Source organism: Aphis gossypii, chromosome 1 (genome assembly GCF_020184175.1).
Source record: "Aphis gossypii isolate Hap1 chromosome 1, ASM2018417v2, whole genome shotgun sequence".
Lineage (NCBI taxonomy): Eukaryota > Metazoa > Arthropoda > Insecta > Hemiptera > Aphididae > Aphis > Aphis gossypii.
In genome coordinates this window covers 36,790,526-36,806,385 of record NC_065530.1, presented here as the reverse complement: position 1 = coordinate 36,806,385, position 15,860 = coordinate 36,790,526, and the positions used below count along the sequence as shown (strand labels likewise).

The following is a 15,860-nucleotide window of genomic DNA, read 5'->3' as shown; positions in this document are numbered from 1 at the left end:
TATTAATAAATATGTACAATATTTTTCTTTAATGCCACTTTATAAGTGTAGGTAAGTATTTTGAAACGTAGAAAACTACATTTACCAAAAAGTAAGCAATACAAAAACCTAATATTTAAATTTAATCAGTCTACACAATGATTTCTTTCAGCTAAAATATTTTTTTACAATTCTTTTGTATCCTAAAGAATTTAGAATTCCTCCATGTTATATAAATCAGTATACAAATAAATACCTAATAAACCAAATTCGCTTACTCGCCCTTTACTTGGAACTTTTTATCGAGGTTTGTAACACTGAACATTGTGACATTTAAAAATATATATAAAATAAAAATCATTTAATTCAATTAAATTAAGACACGAGTTTAAAGAAAACAATATTTAGTTGTCATTATGTACCTATTGTTTTATAATATCATAAACTAATATTTATGATTATCTATTAACTAATGTTAATAGAGTTTTTAAAATATATATTTAAGATAGTACTGGATGGTCCACATGTTTATTATACTTCTCGAAGAATATGAAAATATTTCTGTATATTAATTAATTTCACAAAAAATTATGAATACACACGCTAATTGCAATAATATTGTCCTGAAAAATTAAAAAATTAAAGGTTATTTTTTTTTTTGTTTTAGGTTTAAGTCAACTGATTTTAATCAAACTCTCGACTTACCCGTCAGTATAACTTTAATCCACTCCAGGTTGTTCATTGTTGCCAACCTGGTGTGCAAGGATGGCATCGATTTAGCGCAGTCGAACCTGTTGCTAACTACACCAATGACGTTCAACCTTCCGGTAGACGGATCAGACCATAGAAGTGGGCCACCGGAATCCACTGGACAAGAATTAACTTTGGTTAAGTGTGTACACAACGAATTTCCGTCGATTTCGTTTTTATACGTTTCGGCACATTGTTTCATCGGTACAACCTTGAGTTGAGATTTATGAAGGTTGCCAGATACAGGATGATCATTAAACTTTGCAGTACCCCAGCCTGCAGCGTTTACAAACATAATATTTATTAAGGAAGCGGGTAAATAAAATAAACACAAATCTACAGTAAACAAACACAAACGACGTATAGATACAGATACGGAGAACTGACCATAACTTACCGAATACTTTGATGGTATCGCCAACAAAATCTTTATAGACGTGCTTGAATGGCAAACATGCCGGTCCTACCTTAGACGAAAACGTAATTACTTCGTGAGCTTCAACGATGGCCAGGTCATATGCAAAGGATGAAGATTCAAACAACGGGTGTATATAAACTTCAGTGATCATTATCAATGATGCCAAATCGCCGTCACTACCTAACATCATATACGTATACACATTACACATAACATAATATGTAATCGCTATAAATAATTATAATAAAATTAAAGTACATGAGTTCTGTGTTCACAAAAAGTTATAAATTTTGAAAAATTTCTCCCAGAAAAAAATCATCCAAAACTACATATTGATTGAAAAAAGGACGTATAATAAAATTACTTTTGATTTTTAATTAGTCAAAAACTCAAAAGTAGACAAATGTTCCAGTAATACTGATAAATGAAGAATGAAGGTATAATATTTAAAAATAAAATACTATTTGATTGTAGTATTGTAAGTAAACGAGTAATTTTATTACAATACATTACAGTATCAAAAGAATATTAATATTTAATGATTCATAACACAGTTACATGTAATAAGATCTTATAGAATATAGATATATCTAATATTTCGTTCATATTATATTATATTATTATATCATATAAATATATAATCATAATTCTTAGATAATAATTAATAAATAAAAGATTTTATGTTAATAATTTTTGTTAGTTAAAAAAAGAGAGTTAATTAAATATTAAAAATTTAATCAAATTTAACCTCTCAAAATATAACCATCGCTATAACATTATAAAACCGTTAGTTCTGAAATTTTATCAAAACTTAAAAAGGATTATTTTAACGCATAAAATATTAATGTTGTGAAAATAAGCCAATACACCATTTTAGATTCTGAGAAAAGCGATCAATGTATTGATTTTACTATGTATATTTTATTAACTTTATTATTATTATTATTATTTTAACAACACTTTTCAAATATTCGATTTTAAAAAATGAGGAGATTTTTGGTAGAAAATTGAATCTGCTTGGTACTTTGGGAAATTAAAAATTATTCGCTAGATCAAAATTCTTGAAAATTTAATACAAAACCTCATATAACTAAATTGTTATATTGTCCATATATACTCGTTAGTCGTTTACACCATATTGATTTTTTTTTTTTGCTTACATAATTTAAATTAAAAATAATATATCATTTTCTTTTTTGATTCATTAGAAAACCTAATTTCAGTTATTAATTTTCTTATGCTTCTCAGTTCTCAATGTTCTAACTTATAGTAATTAACAGTATTATAAAATATAAATACTGAAATTTATACGCTTAAAAGTTTTATATTAGTTAAATAACTTTTAGACTTAAATGGATTAAATCGTAAAAAAAAAATGAAGAAACAGTATTCAAATGATGAAAACGGTCTTATAATGTGACATAATAATTGCTCTGTCGTAGACTTTTTCTCGCATTAACTGCTAAAAGTTCTTATACTTATACTTCTTAAATAATTTATATACTATGAATTATAACATTTTTTTATAAAAAGGTTCCACGTTACTTATATTTTGTAAAAAGACACAAGAGGGATTAACATTTTAAAATAAATATTTTACGGAAAATAATAAACGACCTCATTCATTCATTAATTCATTCACAAAAATAAAACAAATCATATTAAGATATTTTCTTAAATAATAAATTGAGTTTAACGAAGACTAAATAATTTAAGAATAATAGAAAACTTATTATTAAATGATGAAAACCCACGTGTAACGTATATTTTATAATGTATACCTTATTAAATCTTAGAAAAAAACAATATTTTATAACTTTTATACGATATGGATTACATATTACTTTGTAAATTCCAGGTTTTGTATGAGGCTGAAAATATTTAATAAGTACCATTTCATAACTGATAAGTCAGCTTAGTTGTAATATATTTAAGCCTTGCTAAAATGTGTTGGTATTTTTGTCTTCAACGTCGCCTATACGAGCAGCAAAATTCATTAGTTTTCTACTACAGGGTGCTTGCTCATAACAAATTAAATCGAGTACCTAAGTATTAAAAGTTAAATTTTCCCAATATTATTCAAAATAATCAGGACAAATTAAATCTAAATTACGGGTGTAAAATGAGAATATATAATAATATATAATATCAGTTTTAGACCAAATCTATATTGATTTTTTCTTTTGTTATAATTTAAAAAATGAATAACTATAGAAGTTTATAGAAAAATTATTACCGAGTATTTATATTCAAATTTTCTAAAGATGGCAAAAAAAAATAATTTTAAAACATTTAAGCGATCTAGAGACATTTGAAAATGTTTAATTTTTATATCATATATTATATGATAATGTGTGATATAATTCTTGTTTACGAGTAAGAATCTTTAATATTTAATACTGAGTTTCTTATAAGTTTTGTTAATTTTCCCGGGAAAAGAGTATATAGGTTATAGACTATAGGAATATCTAAACCATTTGCTCATAAAACTATTTCAGATAAACCAAAACACATAAAACGTATAATGTATATTCATACTTCTTAAATGTGTTCGTTTTTTTTTGCAGGCAAAATCGGTTAATATATTCTAATACGTAGCCGGTATAATGGATAAATATTGATACAAATATCTAACACGCGGTGTCTATAATTATCCGCGAAATATTCTAATATTTGAATTACAACCGTACTCAAAATATAAGTATAACGCGTGTTACAGTACATTATTGCCTAGTGAGTTTATGACTCGGCACCTGATGCACATTACCAGTACGTGACGACCTTTTATTAGCATTTTAATGTACACTAACCTATAGACGTCATGTCGTGGTCGCCGACCAATAGAGAAATTTGAAACTGATCGATGCCCGTCATACAGCTGGCTGCAGTCAGTGCGTGATGCTTGCCGATGATCGTCGCACCGCAAAACACGTTTGCCGTCTTCCCATCAATCAGCGAAGCTATTAACGGGTACTCACTCACGCCTGCCGTTTTCTCGTTGGTGTACACTTCCTGCGAACATCTAAACCTATAGACTTTGTTATAAACCGATAAAAAAAAACCCCCAAAAATAGCCCCATTTAAAATCAAATAAATGATTTAAAATGAAAAAAAACCGTTCAAAGTCATTATACACACGGTTAATGTAAGATTACGTAAAGTTAAAATTAAACTTTAGAGAAATGTTAGGTACCTCTTGAAATATTTAAGTATAACTCTTTACTATAAACAATATTTGTATATAATTCATGAGTTATAAATATTATAATAGTCACAAATTTAGAAGTTATAAGACATTATACACAAACACGTAAGAAAATATTTTCGTGAATGATTAATTTTCTGATTAAGTAACCAAAATTTAAATTCTAATAAATTAACAAATACGACACTGGTTGCTTCCCAACACAAATTATTAACTCTATAATGAAAAAAAAAATGACCTATAACTGAAAAAAAAATGTGATACCATAAATATACATTCAAATAGTGAAAGTTTCTCTAGTTAAAAGTCGAAATACACTCATGACTCATCAAATACACTGTTATCCCATACATTGTGTATTTATGGTTGAATTTAATCCTCGAGGCAACAAAAGTGAGTTTACTCTTCAAGATTACATTGAAACTTACAAAGCAATATGGTTGTATTCCCCATGAAAATATAAATTATAAGTTTACATCATCTCTCACATAGAACTTTTCGAAATGTTTCCACGAACGAAAATACGAACTTTGCCTTACAATTATGTTGCATCAAAATTACACGAACCTTCAATTTATAAAATACCTATACTGATGCTTGATAATTAAAGGATCTGCAGTCCTCTCTGAAATTCTAGAAAAGTTTAAAAATGCTTTCAGTATTCTATGATTCCGTGAATGTATTACTTAAGACAAAACGCTATTACTACATTGTATGGTTTGTACAAAGGCTACTGAAAAGGTCTAAAATATTATTTTCTAGTTAAGTCTCGCCTCCAAATACCAAATTAACAACCACCATTCCAAAAAGCAAAATCCTTACTATACTATTGAGTTGAGTGTATTATTATTATTGTTATTAATATTATTATCGTTATAATTTTATACCTGGTTTTGCTCTCCACATTCGCATGACTGAGGGTTCATCACGGTTTCCGGAATCCAAAAATCAATGTGTTTCGCACCCAGCGAGCAAACAAACCGTCCGCTTTTGCTATGATGTTTTGCCACAAACTTAATATACATCTTGTTGGTGCGGCTGATAGCTGTAAACGACGTGGGTCCACAGTGTCTGACGCCGTCCGTAAAGTTAGCGTCACCAACTCGGGACACAATTAATGCATCTGATTCACAAAATGAACTCTATGGAAAAACATATACGCAGTAAAAGCATAAAACATTTTATAACAATTATGTAAAACATAAATTTTTTGTTACATGACGATAAATAAAAAAAGTTTCATTTTATTAGTAATTGGGATAAGGATAGGAATCGTTTTGCGTGTACATAAGACAAGAATAAGGACATTTGCCCAGATTCAAGAATTTATGATGTATATAATATATATTAGGTAAGTCAATTTTTTCCGTCGAGGAACTTTATGAGAAAGTTATTGTTTGCTTTATAATTTACCCCCGTGGGCTGCCATCAAGGACAGGTTTTCACTTTTCGATATGTATTAGTTGTAATTATAAGAATTTATATGCCGAAAGCGCATCAATTGAAATTAGAGAGTATAGAAACAGAACAAGGATCTCATAAAACAAAGCTATATTCAAATGTGGGTTTAATTCTAACCGGCGAACCGCATATTATTATAGATTTATAGAGCTTTCAACTGTTAAATATTCGTTCGTTTAATTCTATACAAGGGCTTGGGCTCGTTTCACTGGACAATCTTATTATATATTAGCCAGTACACGATTTATAATAAATGTAAGCAGCTGCGCAGCTGTTGCGACCGGATGCTTTACAATTTTCGAGTAGGTAAACATTGAGCATACCTCGGGCAAATCAAATTCGTGACAGTCCAACACCAACCGATCGGTGGGCGAAGGCGTCTTTGCGAACCACTGGCATTCTCGGTCCTGCTGGGCTTCCTGATACGGTTCTGGGTAACCGGGCGAGTACAAATAGTACGACTTGTTTCCGGGCTCGATGAGCTGGTAGAACTCACAGACGCTGCCGTCGAAACGATAATCGTCGAAATCTTCCGATTCCGTCGCACCAGTCGCGGTCGTGACAGTGCAACACCACCACAGCAATAACAGCCACGATCCAATGGCCGACAGCCGTATCAACAGAAACGACGACGACGACTGGCCGCCGACAGCTATCCCGCGGCGCATCATCAAATTTTTTACAATATCGTTTTCCGACTGACCGTGATTTTTCACGAGTCGCGTGTCTTGCGCGACTGTAGTCGTGGTGTTTGACGGCTATGCGTTATCGTTAAAAAACAGACGGCTTTTCGGTAGCTAACCAAGTCGGACGGTGCACTACCACCGGTTATTGTCGAATGAATCGAACCACTGCAACGACGTGCAGAAGACCGACTACGCGCGACTAACGATATAATACATCATTATCGGTAAATTATAATATAATATGGGCAATGAGCACTGCAGTGCACAATATAATATTATAATAATGCAACGGTAGATAATAGTTTTCGTATGCATAATAGAAATCGAATAGGGAACGCGCCGACTGCTTCAGGTCGTAATTCAATTTATTAAACTTGGGGCGTCCGCAGATAATCGCTCGCGGAAGGTATTTAGGGTATAGGTACAGCCATTAAAATATTAGACGCTGAATATTTTAATTAGAACGCGCTCGACGGCGATAAATATACAATTTCTCCGCGTGTCGCCGTCCGACCCGTGGTGTGCGAGCGCGTTTACACTGGCCCGGACAATGAGCGAAACAATACACTGAATTTTGATGAAAAAAAAATAAAGTGATATTACAAGACGCCGCCGGGAAGTTTTTGGTTAGATGGACGACTATGACTGAGCGTAAGGATGGGGTGGACTTGTGGTCGTTAAATATAAAAGCAACGATAAATCACTGAGATTCAACTAAATGATTCCGAGCAGTGCGTATACCGGCGGTGTTAACCCGAAAATTATAAACTATTTTTTGTTAAAAAATGAGATTTTGCCATTTACACATTATTTACGTCGTACTCGTATTATACAGTCATAACATAATAATACAAAACCAGTGGCGTAATTTGGTCATGTTTATGTGTGTGGGGAGAGGGATGGAAATGCTTTTACATTTTACCTATTTGCGATAAAATAATAATTGACTGATCGGCGGTTTATTTTTATACCATCATCACAATGAGCCCAATAATTTTGTATAGGTATATTTGTGCGACACTACAATTATAATGATACCTAATATGAATTTGTGTTTACTACGAAGTATTTATGTACAGCTAGCCTATTTATTTATTTTTATTATTTCTAGTAAATAGTCTTTGGAAAAAAAGCATCATTATTATTTTCTTAAAAAAAAAAATATTCCTCAATAGCAATTATAAAGATAAGATAAAAATTGAATCGAAATGAATCGAATGATTAATAGTGTATAATACACATTGTGTATGGAAAAATCCGATAAACCTATTAAAGTATTAACAAAAACAACTTGAATTTGAAGAAAACAATAATTTATCTTGAGATAATATTTTCAATAGACTAAGATTGTATTAAACAAATATGCATTAAAACTATAACAAAATGACTCAATAATCCTAAAAAATGCAAAATAAAAGTTTCAACTTTGAAGCGTCTGTTACATGAAACAATTTATGTACTTACATGGAAAGGATTGTCTATGATCAACTAAAAAAAGATGCACTTTACATTGAAATCCAGGCCCTAGTAATAACCCATTTTTCGTAAATAATGCATTTATTTATTAATTATTAGTTGTGACAATTTGTGAAATAAACATAAATATTATATTGTTTGTATTAATACTAAATAATAAATAAATTAACTTATTTTTATATCTACTTTCACCAATTTTTCCTCATTATCCTTTAAAAATAAATTAAAACGTTAAAAAGGTAAACTTTAGGCTCGTTTAGCCATCCAAGACACTCTAAGTTAACCATACTCAATCTTTTTTTTACTTAGGCCACATACATATTTTTGATAAGTTATGAGAGCCGCAACATAAAGTAATATGACGCCTTGTTAATGAGAAAGGGAAGCGAGTGATTCACAATGGATAAAAATTAATTAATCTTGAAGGGCCATAGCTCATAGGATAAATTATAACTTATATGTAAAACTATATTATATAATATAATACTGACACGACTCTGAGTAACTGTACTAAGTACCTGCCCGCCACTCCAAGATTTTTACTATTGATAAACTTAAAAATAGAACATTCAAGGTACTTAGAAGTAAAAATCGATAGATCCGCCGATTTATTAGTTCTGCAAAGAAACTATAGTAGGTACTTTGCAAATACCATAAAAATATAACCAACACCACCCACTATTCATGGGTATATTATTAAACACCCCGCGAAAGTTTTTAAATCTAGACACTTCATTTTCCATTTGGAAATTTGGTATTATAGAAACTCAAATAGAAACGTTGAGTGAAAACTGGAAAAACCTGGTGAAAATCATTAAATGTCCGGAAATCTATTTGGTAGATAATTCGAGCATCAAACATTAAAGTTTTCGAATTGTATTCATTACTGAGAGCATTCATTATTCTACTTACAATAGAGTTAGAACTGAGCAGGACAAATGTGACCATGCTCTGTATAAATAGGGTGTCAGAATAATCTAATGAGAATGTGGCGAGGAACAAACAATCTGCGGCACGTCAACTTATGCAGTCTTACAACTAAATTTCAAGAAGGCATCTAAAAACTTCACGAAACCTAGGTTGAAACTGTCAAGTGGTTGACAATTAAATACTGCATTTATAATCTCTAGTCTTGTGAACATTAAAATATCTCAATTTTAATAATATATTTACAACTATTTGCCCTGTTAAATTGTGTGTTATTAATTTATCAATTTATTCTATTTTAAAAGTTTATGAGTATAAGCTTGAAATCGTATTATATTTTATATTTATATTGGAATAATAAACCATGATAATAATTTGTATAATGGTATAAAATACATTCTGGGGAAGCACAAATAGAACATACATGAATACAGTGCTCTGTACTTATAACCCAAAAAATAATAATTAAAATAGATGACTCCCTTCGTCAACATACAAGTATAAGTCAGCTGAGTTATTTAATCATGCAAATATATTGTCTATTTATAAATTATAGATTAAGCAAGTTCTTATCAAATGCATCAAATGCAGGTAGAAGAACAGAAAATTACCTACATTGTTTAAACCATAATATGATACCTACAGAATTAACTTACTAGTTCCAGAAGTTCCCCTCGATTACATGATAAAGACTTTATATTCAACAATTCGGATAATGGTGTAAACAGTTTAATAAAAAGTTTATGTACAAGTGTACAACTTAGTCTCATAAAAACAATGATATTATCAATAAAACCATATAAAAAATACGATTAATAAAATAATTGATGGCCTTGATGATGATATGTGTATCAAACAAATTATAAAAAATCGATATGTATAAATATGAATATTTAAGGAAACTTTGGTGCTACTATAATTTAATCAATACTATTGTATATCTAAAAAATTAAGTCAACTTTTAAACTGTATGAGAAACTGTATACATTATTAATCTAGGAACTCCGTATAGCAGATAGCCAAACTTCAGTTGGTATACGTATCAGCTCTTATTATCGTTGTATTAAAATTGAATTATGCTAAAATAAATCAAAATAAAATATACCTGTGGCTATAATGTATAGAAACATGTTATACTATTTTCTAAAAAATATAAGATTATCAAAAAAGTATGTACTTTGTATCTTTGTTTACCAATTATATTATTTTAATACACATATATTATGCATTTTATTATTCTTGTATATAATTAGAAAACAAATTAATGACGATCGTGGTAAATGTGTTACCAACGTTTAGTTTTAATTGAATTCATATATTATGGGGGTCGAGGTTTTCGGAGTAGTATTCGTTTAGCTTTCCGATAACAATATAACAAACGCCCTTTTATTTAACAATTATTTATTTTAATTTTAATTGAATCGTAGTAATTATTTTCAACTATAATAAAAAAAAACAAATTAACTCTTTCAAATAAAAAATAATAAAATTTAACAATCCAAAGTCACTGGGACAGCATATTTTTATTGATAGGTATAAATAATTTTATTGCTGTGTTAATTTACACTCATGATTGATTGTATTACAGTAATTATATCAGAAAAACATTAAATGGGTACCTACACTAACAATTAATTTATAATTGAAACATTACACAAAAAACATACATTTACTTTTTATATCATTACTTTAGGTATAATTATAATTAAGATGTACTTACACTATATACTATATATAGTATATGGTGTACCTACACACTGCCGTCAAATATTGTTCAGTTATTCGATTAAATTAAACAACATTTTACCTCGATAACTTTACTGAAACATTCAAAATGTAAATATTATAGCTTGTGGAGCACGATGTTTCCAAGTTTTAGACTCGGGCTTATACATATGAACAGTTTTATAAATATATAAAACATAACTTTTAAATCAATGTAAAATATGTTTATCCATAAGTGAATATTAGGGTATTCGAGGGGTTTAAGTTACTCCTAGATAGGTATTTACTATAATCTCTCTCGCCAGAAAGATAATTCCGGCACAACAATTAAAAACGATGATACTTATAAGTTTATAACACTATTCACTAAATTTAAAACAAACATAATAATATTATAATCACTTGTTATATTTATTTGCCTACTTTTTTTTTTTTAATTCAAAGTTTAGTTTAGGTTAGGGGTTGCATGTATCGGTAATGTCTGGGGACCAAATTCAGACCATAAATTATAATGATTGTACCTAGTTTGATTAATTTATGTATTGGGTTATTAAAGTAATTATGAACTTTTTTAAATAAATTTCATTTGTTTCCAGTAAGTCAGATCAATAATTTAATATTTCAATATTTATTATTGTATTATATTGATAACACGTGTCCGTTTCATTAATTAAATAAATGATGAAATAAAAAAGGTTAAAAAAATAAATCATAAATAAACGCGTCATATTCCCAAAACCCATGTTTTCGGAGTGTAATATTGTACAAACTATACAAACCTTACTAAGTATACACACCGATGAGTGATGACTTGTTTATCATATTATATTAGTATAGCTGGTAGGTACGTTTTTGATTATTGAATTAATTCGAGAATAATGCACAATAATAAATGCTATAACATAACATGAATATAATTTAATCTGTATGTATTAGGGTATTAAGTAGCGATCGATTGTTACGCATTTATCAAATTAAAATATAAATTTCAGTTTCGTTGAAAATATTATATCTTATAGTGCAGTTTTTCAACGCACAAAAACGGTTAAAAGTCCTTCAATTGTGTTCTTACAATATTTCTAACGCTTTCCGGAATTTTGTTCAATGCCGAAGTAGCTCGTGCGTTAATTTATCAAATCTGACGTTGGCAAAGTAATTCAGCCTTTAGCTTGGGTGTTTTATCACCATGAGCTATTGAAACTTCATTGTCGGAACCACTTAGAAAACGAAAGTACCGAGATCAATATCAGAAAGACATGAGCTGAGAAAATCTCTAGAAAACAACAGTACTAAAGAGGTTGATACAGATCATAAAGAAAACGATAAGAATATGTTCAGAATAAATGTAATATTTAATAATATAATTTTATTATATGCACACAAACCAAAGTGGTTGGACTCCGGGTCCAGACCTTCTTCTCTCGGACCCTAAGTATCTATTTTTCAAATAAAAAAGTTTTGAATAACATTTTTTTTAACTTTATCAATCGAGAATTTCAATTTTAAATACACCAAATATAACTGCATACCAAAAATACTATAATTCCGTGATGTATGTATATAATATTTTCATTTTGTGATATAATTAAAATCGTACTTTTGTAAATTTATGCTTTTTACAATTTAATATAACTTTAGGTTGTATTTGATGTTGTTAACAATATAATACACGATGAAAAATATGTATCTATATACTATACTCGTAATAAAACTGAATTTATTAAAATACTTCATAAATAAATAAAACATTTTTAACTGTCACTTATGCCTTATTAAAACATAATTCATTAATCTTTGTCCTTAAAAAAAAATATTTAAACACCTTTTGTTCAAAATATAAAATATAAATACAAATAGTTGAAAAAATATCAAATAATAGTTTAACATAACATAAATAATAATAAAAAAGCGGGCAAGTGGGTACCGTTCTGCTGTACATTAGGGGGTGGGGTTGACCTCGGACTAGGGTAGGTTAAATTTGAATGCAATTGTAGGTATCATTGTATACGAAAAACGATTCTGAACGAAGATGATTTGTCAGCTTAGGATATAATTTCCAGTTGTTGGTGAAAAAGGTGGTTTATGTTTTAATGGCCTGAATACACCAAAATTTAAGTTCTTTTATAATTATTGTAAGCTAAACATATGAAAAATCTTGTATTTAATTTTCAACTCTTAGCTACCTATACAAACATTTTTATGAATTATACCTACAAAATAATTTGCAAATATTCATGATTTTGACGAATTTTCGTCAAAATTTGAACTTCAAATGCTAATAAAAAAAAATTGTGCCTATGTATTCTTATAATTTTTCAATCACTATAATAATAACATATGAGGAGTTTTGTATAAAATTTTCAAGTATTTTGATAGGGCCAAAAAAATTTTAATTTCAATTAAATTTTAATTCAAAATATTTTGAAAATTAAATCATGTAAAGAAAATGCCAATCTTAATAACTGGTAAAATTTTCAAGTATCTACAACTTATACTTTTTGAATAATAACAAATATCAAAAATCGTTTGAGGCTAAACCGTTATTTAACGCGGTTTTGTAAAAATTTAAATTTCAAACACTCATAAAAATGTTTTGTCTGAATCCAGTAGAGTTTTTTTTACAGATATTTGAAGAAAAATGTATGGAGAACCTTGTACCAAATTTTCAAAACTTAGTTATAAAAGAAAAAAATTTTATGATTTTTCAACTTCAAAATTACTTGCAAATTTTCGCGTTTTCGACAGATTTCGTAAAAATTTGAACTATAAACGCTTATAAAAAAAAATTGTGACTAAAAAATAATTGTCACATTTCATGAACGAAACCATAACTCGTGTTATTCAGGGATTCAAATTTATATATTAATAATATAAACAGTTTGTAATCAACATTACATTAAAAAAGCGTTGTATTGTAACAGTATTTAAACGCCGTTAAAAAATGCATTTGGAAAATCATAATTTTGTCATGTCACTTTTTTTCCGAATTCCTTCAAAAAATGCATAATTTGCAAGAAGATTCAATTCTTCAAATCAGTTTATAAGTGTGTTCAGTGTAAAAATCCTGTCACAGAAAATGTCTGAAGAAATGTTTGAAAACGGAACAGAAAAGTGAACAGGTATTACAGATACACCCATTACCAATATAATTATATTTTTACTAATAATAAAAATTAAATTAAAAACAAAATAAATATATTATAAGTAAAGCTAAAAAATTACATTAAAAACTAGGTATTTGACATTTTGTTGTATGAACTATTATATAGGATATTGAACTGTTAAATATTTGGGAAAGGAAGATTCTACGTAAAGACAAAAAGATTTGTAGTAAGGATTTTGTTTGTGCACTTCATTTTCAATTAAATAATATTGAAATTATTACCTTTGTAATGATTTGTGTATTGTTAAATGCAATATTGCTGTAATAACGCAAAAATAAAAGAAAAGAAAAAAAAGAAAATTAAAAATAATAAAAATAAAAATATTAATAAAATACTTAATATTTTTATTTATAAAAATAATTCAATGTAAGGTGAAGTATATATTGTAGTGGTTTAAATAAATTGTATTGACAATCACAAGGGACACAAGCCTTGAATTAATGTCTCAAATATATTTAGAAGTTATTAGTGATTTGTTGGTTATCTTAACTTATGTCTTATTATTTTAAATTTGCGTAATTACTTTCCTCCTGTTCGTCGGAGGGTTCTCGAGGTCGTGCTTCGAGAACGATCAAGTAAACCGTTTATAAAATACTAAGTTAATTATTAATTTATTAAAATCTGATAAATTAATAAATAAAATAAAATAAATGCATAAAACTATTATTATGTAAATATGGATGCGCATGCACCTTACCTTATCCGCAGCTGTCTATGATCGCAGTCGACGTGATAAGGGGAGAAATTATTATTTCTAAAAATGGTGGAAAAGATATTTTAGAAGAAAATGAAATATTCAGAAACGCTCAAGCTGGTGTTTGAATTTCATTTCAAAGTCATCCCACATTGAGACGCAACAGAATTTTTGATGGCTTAGCCGCTAGCGTTGAAATCACCAACAACGCAACAGCCACTTTAGATAGTAATAAAATATTTAATAATCGCTTTGGTAACCAGTGATGTACCTACAACTACTGAAAAAATAAGAAGGTAATATATTTTTTATTTTTTTAATAATATGTATTGATAAAATTAATTAAACAATACAATTTGTTAATACCAACATTAATAATGTTAAATAAACCATAGACATTTATTAAATTAAATTATTTTTCTTAATAGAATTAATATACTATAATTTGATTTGTATTTTTTACAAAGTTTTTTGTAGTTATTAGTATAACCAATTCTCTTGGTAAAAATATATTTATTTTACTTTATTGATTTTTTTTATAGTTATACATTTATTACTTGTATAAATATGATAAGTAACTTACTAGAAAGTAATTATAAATTTACTCATTCCTTTTGTTCTTCTACTTAACCAAAAAACTTTTTCGTTGTAAAACATAATAAAACGTACAATCTAATACATTTTCCAAACTTAAAAAAATGTATTTAAATAACTATTAATTATTATTAATAACAATTATTATTATTAAGGTTCGGAAGTTGTAGGAGCTGAAAAAAGCAAAGTATGTAAGCAAATATGCACAAAAAAATTGTAAAATATGCATGAAAAAATGTTAAACATGCAAACAAAATTAACCAACTTGATCAAGTCTGTGACAGAACAGACGAGTGAGTAATGCAATAGTTGGAATATTCCGGCATTGTATAGGACTTCGCACTGTTTACAATTTATGGGGCAATAGGCAATAGTCGGAGTATTTCGGCAATGCACTGATTGTCAACCCGTTCGACCCAGGCTTCCCCTAGTTCTCGACTACAGTGTGTATGCCGCAAGTAATTTTATTAGAAGAAAACTTCAATTTTTTTAAGAAAATATTAAACAAGTACCTATAGAAATCTCACGAAAATTGAGAAATATGCCCTTTTTTTCTAAAATTGACAAACATGCAAAAAAATGCATTTTATATTTTTGTATTTGAACTCATCAATGTATAGAACGGATTTCTAGCTTGGTCTGCTATAAACTGAGAGCATACAGAAAAATATGCAACTCCTGCTACTTCCGGCCCTAATCATTATACTATTATTATTATTATTATTACTATTTATTATTTAAATTATTATTATTAATTCATATTGTGTGTTATTTTGAACAA

General features: G+C 28.4%; 1 protein-coding gene across 1 annotated transcript; it reads right to left on the bottom strand.

Moving 5' to 3' along the window:
* Positions 1-321: 321 nt before the first annotated feature.
* On the bottom strand, positions 322-7,595 carry LOC114130736 (venom serine protease-like). Its single transcript, XM_050197221.1, has 6 exons — positions 6,137-7,595; positions 5,240-5,494; positions 3,958-4,159; positions 1,127-1,327; positions 685-1,005; positions 322-602 (listed from the first exon to the last, which is right to left on the bottom strand). The coding sequence occupies exons 1-6, from the start codon at positions 6,482-6,484 to the stop codon at positions 583-585; spliced, it is 1,347 nt and encodes a 448-aa protein (XP_050053178.1). The 5' UTR covers positions 6,485-7,595; the 3' UTR covers positions 322-582.
* Between the last annotated feature and the right edge of the window lie 8,265 nt (positions 7,596-15,860).

Bases quoted from the DNA above. Each gene is read 5' to 3' on its own strand.
- LOC114130736 (XM_050197221.1), bottom strand. From the start codon at position 6,484: ATGATGCGCCGCGGGATAGCTGTCGGCGGCCAGTCGTCGTCGTCGTTT. The intron at 5,495-6,136 runs GTATGCTCAATG...GTTTTTCCATAG, and splicing joins ACGAATTTGATTTGCCCGAG to AGTTCATTTTGTGAATCAGA. The intron at 1,006-1,126 runs GTAAGTTATGGT...TAAACGCTGCAG, and splicing joins CGATACCATCAAAGTATTCG to GCTGGGGTACTGCAAAGTTT.